The sequence below is a fragment of the Glycine soja genome, chromosome 19 (genome assembly GCF_004193775.1).
Source record: "Glycine soja cultivar W05 chromosome 19, ASM419377v2, whole genome shotgun sequence".
NCBI lineage: Eukaryota > Viridiplantae > Streptophyta > Magnoliopsida > Fabales > Fabaceae > Glycine > Glycine soja.
The window spans coordinates 21,985,887-21,994,341 of record NC_041020.1 but is presented as its reverse complement, the minus strand read 5'-3'; the positions used below and the strand labels follow the sequence as shown (position 1 = coordinate 21,994,341).

The 8,455-nt window shown below is 27.1% G+C and overlaps 1 protein-coding gene across 1 annotated transcript; it reads right to left on the bottom strand.

Annotated features, from left to right (window-relative positions):
- Positions 1 to 5,415: 5,415 nt before the first annotated feature.
- Positions 5,416 to 7,018, bottom strand: LOC114399918 (protein PHYTOCHROME KINASE SUBSTRATE 4-like). Its single transcript, XM_028362140.1, has one exon. The coding sequence runs from the start codon at positions 6,936 to 6,938 to the stop codon at positions 5,640 to 5,642; it is 1,299 nt and encodes a 432-aa protein (XP_028217941.1). The 5' UTR covers positions 6,939 to 7,018; the 3' UTR covers positions 5,416 to 5,639.
- Between the last annotated feature and the right edge of the window lie 1,437 nt (positions 7,019 to 8,455).

Here is an 8,455-nt window from a genome sequence, read left to right as displayed (position 1 = left end):
GTAAAACAAATACTGAAAATGTTTGGACACTCAATTTATTTAGTACCAATTCTCATCTTATCTTGATTTAATTCTATTTATTTTTATTTAAGTGAAAACATTTCTTAATACAATTTTATATAGTTATCGTGTGTATATATATAAAATAAATTCGTCACATATATAGTTTGACACTTAAATAAATTTATTTTCGAACATTATAAATGATTCATAATTTCCCTAATGATTCATAATTTTTCATCCTTCTATCAAACAAAAAATCATCCTAAATTTAAAGTGTCACACGTTTTATGCTTCATGCAATCACACCAATTATTTTCATATCAAATATATATTTGATATGAAAATAATTTTCATGTAATTACATGAAACAATATAAAATTATAAAATTGATATTTTTTATTTTTGCAAAAATCTTTATTTTTTTTAAACAACCAATCAGATATAAATACGTCACTTTTCGTGCTAGATTTGTAATATATAACAATCTTCTTATCATTAATAATATTTATCTATATCTCCTAGGAGTATAGGCAAGAGTCATACACCCTAATGGTGTGAGAAATTAAAACCTTGTTTGTCCCCTTTTTTTAAAAAAAAGTAAAATATTTTCTTAAATTTGTTGTTTGTGTCTTGAATACTTGAAAAGAAAAGTGGTTATGTAGAATTATTTTACGCTCTCATCCAATCATAAATCATCATATATAATAAATTTATTAACTTTTGCAAAATTATCTTAAAAATTATTTTAATTATGATTTGTGATTGAATAAGAATCTAAAACTGTTTTGTATTATTAGTGGATAATCATTAAACTTATATTTAAAAGTGTCTATACCTTGCAAACATTTATGCTTGGGTTAGTTGAGTTTTTAATCCCTTAACTTTTTCATATTCTAATTTTTAGTTACTCAAAATTTATTTGACAATTTTTAGTCTTCCATTAATTAATTTTGTATTAGTATTTTTAGTCTCTCAAAATTTTCTTATCTATTTTTAGTTTTTCATTTATTTTTATTGCTCAAAAGTAATTCAAAATACATAAAAATGAGAGATTAAAAATGGACAAAACAAGGATTACTTTTGAACAATAAAAATAAATAAGGAACTAAAAATGAAAAAAAAAATGAAGTACTAAAAATGTTGATGGAAAATTAACAAAAGACTAAAATTTGTTAAAAAAAATAAAGAACTAAAAATTAAGATTTAAAAAAGTTGAGGGACTAAAAATTTAACTAACCCTTTATGTTTTTTAAAAGTTTGTGTTGAATATATACTTAAATAAATCACTTTAAGAAGATAGAATAGGATGAAAAAAAAAAGCTTAGTTGTTTATGATTATTTTAAATACTTATTTTAAAACTTTAATAAACCTTGGATTAAAAATTAATTGTTTAGTAGTGTGGAACTGTTTTATAAAGAATATTTTAAACCAAAAAGTTAGAAAAAACAAACAAATCCTAATATATATTTTTATCATTGAACGTGTTAATCGACTGATACAAAATTATTCTGCGTTAATCAATAATTTAAAAAATCCTAATTAATATTTAATGATCCCTATCTATGCAAAATTGTATATATTTGTCCATTAGTAAGATATCAAAAAGAATAAAAATCTGAATGGAATTATTCAAGGCGTATCAACATTTTAAGGATAATAAATCGATTTTATTTTTCAATTGGAATTGAGTGGTATTGATTGAGTTTTGTTTAAATTAAAAAAATGTAACTTTAAAATAATTTTTTATATAGGTATTTTTTCAAGAAGCAACTAGGATTTTCTTATTAAAATACGCATAAAATTTGTTTATTTGTAAACAGAAACAATTTAGACAAACATATATACTAAAAAATACAAAACTACTTATTTTATTAAAATAAATACTTATTTCAATAAATAAATTTAAACAAACTAATAGTTGCAAGTATCTTTGAGACATAATCAGATTATATTAAATGTGAATATTTTTTCAATGTGAATTCAAATTTTGATTCACTATATCAGGAAGAAATAATTTATTTTGTTAAACTCAACTCGGTTGATCGTGATAAATCATTTGTATCTAACTATCCATATAGTCTTTTGGAATTTTAGTATTTAGCTTCAGATTTATCAGATTGCATCTAATGACCTAATGATCATTTGCAGCACACTGTTGCCTCTCTTGCATCATTGGAAAGGCTATACATGCATGTCCATGAAATGAATTCATTACACCATATAAAAAGAGAACATCAATGACACCATTATTGAACTCTCAAAACAAAAACTAAGCAAACAAACAAAAGGGAGAATGAAGATGCATTATTTTTGGACCCTTCTATCTACATGTCTGCAAGAAACAAAACCAATGAACATGCATGATATATTCATATATAGCAAACACACCAAATATCCAAATTCCTTTGTTGCAAAAGCAAGAGACATGCGAGCTGTGGCCGTGTGAGACCTTAATCTGCAACCGCAGGCAGTGGCTTTTTCGCAGTAGTATTGGCCTTGAGGCCTATGAATATGATATATTTCGGATATATATGATAATGGTATCAAACAAAGTTATTTGATATAAATGACAGTAATGTCTTTTAATCAAATATTTAGGGTTTGAACTCTAGTTAGGAGGAAAATATTTATCTTGTATATATTTATAATCCCGAAAAAATAAAAGTACTTAATATTACATAAAAATTAAAATAGTTAGTGCCTATTTCATAAAATGTTCATGTAAATAGACTTAAATTTAATTTTAATCCTCCAAATTTATTTAATTAGTATTATATTGACCCTCATAAACTTTAGTTTTGTGATCACGTACATACTGTTGACATGGTATGCATTAAGACATGTTAAATTTGCTATGATTCCAAGGTAGCATGAGATGTACATGATATGTTTAGATGTATATCAAATCATTAATATATAGTAATAAGGACACTTTATTTTTATTTTCTGTTAAAATAATCAACAAACAATATTATGAGTATGTATTTGCATATTTATAAAAGTTAAATGTATAAGAATTAAAAATATATTTTACTTTTTTATTAAATTTATAAACATATTTTACTTTTTTATTAAATTTATAGGAATTAAAAGTATATTTTCGGATATTAACTAAAATCAAATCTATAGGAATTAAAAACATATTTTACTCTTTTATTATGAGTATGTATTTGTATTTTTATAAAAAGTAAAACTTATTTTGATTTATAATTAGACCAATGTTCAAATATTGACAAGAATGCCAATTGTTCAAGCAACAAACTAATAAATAAAGTTATTTCTATGGGAACTTGTGTAATACTTTGACAATAATGACAAATTAGGCAGATGAGGAAGGTTTGAGTATAAGTAATCAAAATTAAAGACAAGTGTGGAAAAGTAAAGAGTTTAAGCTATGTAAGAAAAATGATTTTTGAAATTTTATCGAACACTTGATAGATGAAAAAGAAAATTAGGGTTGTCTCAATGAGATGAATTCGTTGAGGCTTAAACTATCATCCTATGTATTACTAAGAATCCTTATTCAAATAAGATAACATCAAATCAATCCATAATTTTATTCTAATTTTAATCCATTAAATGGGAGAACTTAAATTATTTGATTTCACTATCAATCATTTGATTAGTATAACCGATGATTTGAATCAAGAATAAAGGTTTTACCTAAAACTAATAATTTTTATTCTATCCCCAAACATAAATATCATTGGTTGTTTTCTTTAATTCACGGTTCAATTAGAATTTCCCAAAATGCATTGAACATCAAGAATCATCCGGTTAGATATGATCAAACCAAAAAGCCCAAAGCAATAAGTATAAAAGAATTGAACAATTATAACAATCCTTTATTGAATAAAAAAAAATAGTAGTTGCATATATAGGAGCAGTCTATAATAACATTAAACCACAACGAGGAATGAAATGAGCTATATGCATAGCCATGGGAACCACATAAGATGCAATCAGAGAAGAGTCCTTAAGTTAGATGTCACCATACTCTTGTTCCTTGGACCCTGAGATGCTTTTTTTGTCTTGGGATTTGTGTCCTCTTCTTGAGTCATGGACCTTTTATATCAACAACAACATATGGGTCTGTCTGATAAGCTCGCTTAAGAGCTCTACAAACATACCAGACTCTCCAGGGTTTGCTCGCTGAAGCGAGCACAATATATAAGGCTCCAGGCTTCAAAATTTTAGCTCACTTAAGCGAGCTTAGTGGCTTCGGAGATTTTCAAAATTCTCAGGCTCCAATGATAGCGCATCAAATCATCTCTCCAAAGTACTTCCTTCAAAATAAAACAAAACCAAGCAAAGATCAAATACAACAAGTATAAAGACTAAACTTCTAGTCTAAAAAATAATTTATTAAACAAATCAGCACAAACAAAATTTAAAAGTATAGCAGATATACAATAATTACGCAAAAATACTACTAAAAAGCGTATGGGTGGCAATTATCAACCAACTTGTTAATTAGTACATTTCTTTACATGAAAGCTTGCCACTAAAAAAAATCATGCACTGATGACCAGACTACTTGAAAATTTCATTATAGAAAAAAAAATTGTATCTTGGGAGAAAACTGAAAAAGTTTATTCAATTTAAACCATGAGAGAACAAAGAGTGATTTAGACAACACTTAATGGAAAAAAACCAAAACAAACATTGTAAGGAATAAAAATAATAAATTATAATAACGAAAAACAAAACAACTTACTAAATTGAAAGATTTAAAAAATATTTAAAATTTTATGTTATTCTTATTTTTCTCTCACAAGTCACAATACCCTTTTAATTAAAAGCCCATTAATATTGTTTCATATAATATAATTAGATGTATAGCTGTCTAAAAAACTTGTCTTTGAATTTAATAGGTACTTATGTAATAATTATCTTAAAAATCATATTTATTATAATTTTTTATTTGGTTGAAACTATAAAAGTTTTTATATGAACAATATGTATAAATTAATCTCTTCTAAAAAATATGTACATATATAGTCCATGTACCTATAATATAAAAATTTTTTTCATTGTTATCTAATAATAAATTGACTTTTACAGTAAAAAATTATACTTATCATGATTTTTTATTTATAGAGCGTGTAAAACATTTTTTTGCATAAAAAACAAACTCATTCCGAGGTCGTCCGTTCAATTTGTACTCCAAGTTTATTTACGATGTATTTGGATAAATTTCGAATATCTTTCTTTTTCTTTTTTACCTTAAAACCAGAATCATTTTTATTTTATTTTTTATTTTATCTGCAAAACCAGAATCAAATTTAAAAAACCACAAACACTTTTGGGTCTCCACAGAGTTTTTTTTAAAAAAAAAAATCTTATTTCCAACTCCCAAGCCCATAACAATTACAATAGTAAATTAATTATGGCACATTCAGATAAATAACTATCAAACACTTTTAACAAGCTTTCATTCAGTGATAATTTATCCACAAATTTGACTCCAAAATTTATTAAAACAGAATAAAAAGAATTTACTTTAGCAAGCTCAAAAAGAAGAAAAATTAACATTCACACTTATTATAATAGAATTGAAACATAAAAGGTTTTCATAAGAAGAAGAAGCTCTTCAGCCTAGTAAGTTCTGTATAAGTTGACTTGATGTTTAACCTCAAAGTGGTGGCAGCACCTCCGTATCCCTCAGCCGCCGCCGCCACAGGCTGCCGCCGGCGTCAGTGGCGAAGAAGAACTCGTGGTCGGTGGATTCATGGCACTGGGTAATGGAGGGTGTAATAATGGGGTATGGAAGTGTAGTAGTAGTTTGAGTGGAGAAACTTTCAATCTCAAAAAGATCAGAACTTGCATCACTAGCTGCATCATCATCCATGGCACGTGACTTGGGGGGGCTTGGAGGTTGGAACACGTGCAAGGACTCACGTGGGATTGTGTCCTCTTCATTAACCACGTTGAGAAGAACTTGATGATGATGATGATGATGGGATTTTGTGGGGTTGGTGGAGTTGTTTGTTGCCAAGAACAAAGGGAAATTGAAGCCTTCTCTTGAGGGTTTTCTAAGTTGATTCATGGAAGGTTGGAATTGGAACAACCTTTGAGCCTTCACTTCCTTGTTGGATGATGATGATGGTGGTGGTGGTGCCTTGTAATTCAAGGAATCTTTGTGGATTTGGTTGTGTGAAAGGGTTTTAGGTTGTGGGGGTGGAGTTTTGGCTTTTGGGGAGTTTTTGGTTTTGTTTTTGTTTGTATTTGTGTTTGTGTTTCCTTTGACTTGCACTGACTTTTTATCATTGCAAGGGCATTTTCTTCTTAAAAGCCAAATGGGTTTTGACAAGGAAGTTTTGAGTTTCTCTGTGAGATTGGAGGAGGTTTGAGGAGCTTTAACTGATATTTTACTTCTTTCAGGGTGTTGAAATAACAAACCAGCTTTGTTGCTTAAAGTGGATTTGGAAGAAGAAGAAGAAGGTGGTGGTGGTGTTGGAGTTGCAACATGAAATGAATGAGCTTTGTAGTTGTTGTTGTTGTTGATCATGTTGTGGTTACCATTCTTACCACCAACTGATGATGAAGCAGAATAGGAGAATGACCTTGTGGACTTTGTGATGTCACCTTGCTCTTGAACTTGATTATTGTGTTTGTGTTCTGTGTCCATGTTGAGCAGGGGGGAGACTCTGCTGTTGCTATTGATGGTCGCTTTTTGGATGGTGTTGTCATTATTATTGTTGGTCCCTTGGTTGAAGTACCTGTGTGCACCAAAAGTGCTAAGCTCAGAAGTAATAGGATCATGGTCTAGAGTTCTAAGTCCATCATTAGGCCTCATCATCATAGCATGGGGTGGTTCAGATTTGTTTGGTTGATCAGGTGTGAGATGATGAGGAGAAGAAAAAGATACACTTCTATCTTTAAAGGTGGGTGATGACTTTGGATTCAGGTTGGTGGGAATTGCTCTTTCCATTTTTTCCCACTCTTTTATTTATGAGAGGGGTTTTTAATTCAATGTGTTGATGGAAAAGATGAGAGGATGAAACTAAACATTGCAAGTACTGCCTCTGAAATTCCTTCCTTATGCACATATATATTTGTGTGATTGTGTGGGTGTGTATTTAGGATAGGTAGTAATAACCTGTCCTATCACCAATAAGAAAGCAGTAAAAGTAAGAAAGGAAAGTTTCACATATAGGTTGTGTATGCATAGGAACCTAAAGTGTGAACGGATGGTTGACAATTTTTCTAGTACGAGTAAAGGTAATGGTTGAGTATTCAACAACAACAAAAAAAAGTAATGGTTGAAATTTGTTTAACCAATTTTTTTATTATTGTTAGTATAAATATTTTTACATGCACTATTGATTAATTAAAAATCACTTTAGATATATAATTTTTAAAATATATAAAAGTTAGCAATTTTACTCTACATGAAAATCTATAAATTAATAATCACTTTAGGTATGATATCTATACTATAAACAATAATTGTAATGTAATTATAATAATTAATTGCAATCAGATTTTTTTAATGTAATTACAATAATGAAAAGATCAGCAATTATTTATAATAATTATACATGTATTATAATTTTTTACCGCATACATATTATACTTAAATATTAATATTAATATTATTAATAAACCAATTGTTCATTAACATATGCAAGTAATAAAAAAACTAATTGCACACGTAATGGTTTATGCAGAATTATTTGCATATAAAATAATTTTAAGATGATTATGACATTCAAAAATAAAACTCTAATCTTTAGAATATCTTTTAATTAAGCATAATTTCATAATCAATCTTATTTCTAATTATGAGAATTATTGCATCCATTTTTAATTCAAATAAAATTAGAAAATAAAAGACGACCAAGAAAAGAAAAAATGACAAAGGGATCCATCTTTAAAAATAATGTTGATTTGATTGATTTATATGTTAAAATACATAGTTCTATTTTTATTAAGAAATACATAATTTTGTAGTAAATTCTGCTGTAAAAAATTGTCTTATGAATTAATGGTAGCCATGATCAATTTATATTTGTTTTTTCAATGGGTTACAGACTATGACTGACTGTTTCCCAACTTATTGTGATTCAGTAAGAAAAAACATTTTTAATATTCAACATGAAATACTCAATCATTCTTTTAAAAAAATATTTAATTAGTATAAAGTAATTAGGAGTGATATATATTTTAATTTGGATTAATTAATAGCATTAGTATATTTTGATTCAAAATTACAATGTATTCAAATTAAGATAAAATATAAATACTTTATTGACTAAACATAAATTTAATTCTTATTCAGTAAAAAGAAAATTAATTCTTACTCAGTCAAAAAAAAATTCTTTTTTTATTATTTTCATATCTTTTAAGATAAAATAATTAATTGAATCTTCAATTGATTATTTATATTAAACAATAATAATTAATAACTTAAAAATTTTTATATTTATGATACATTATTGATAATTA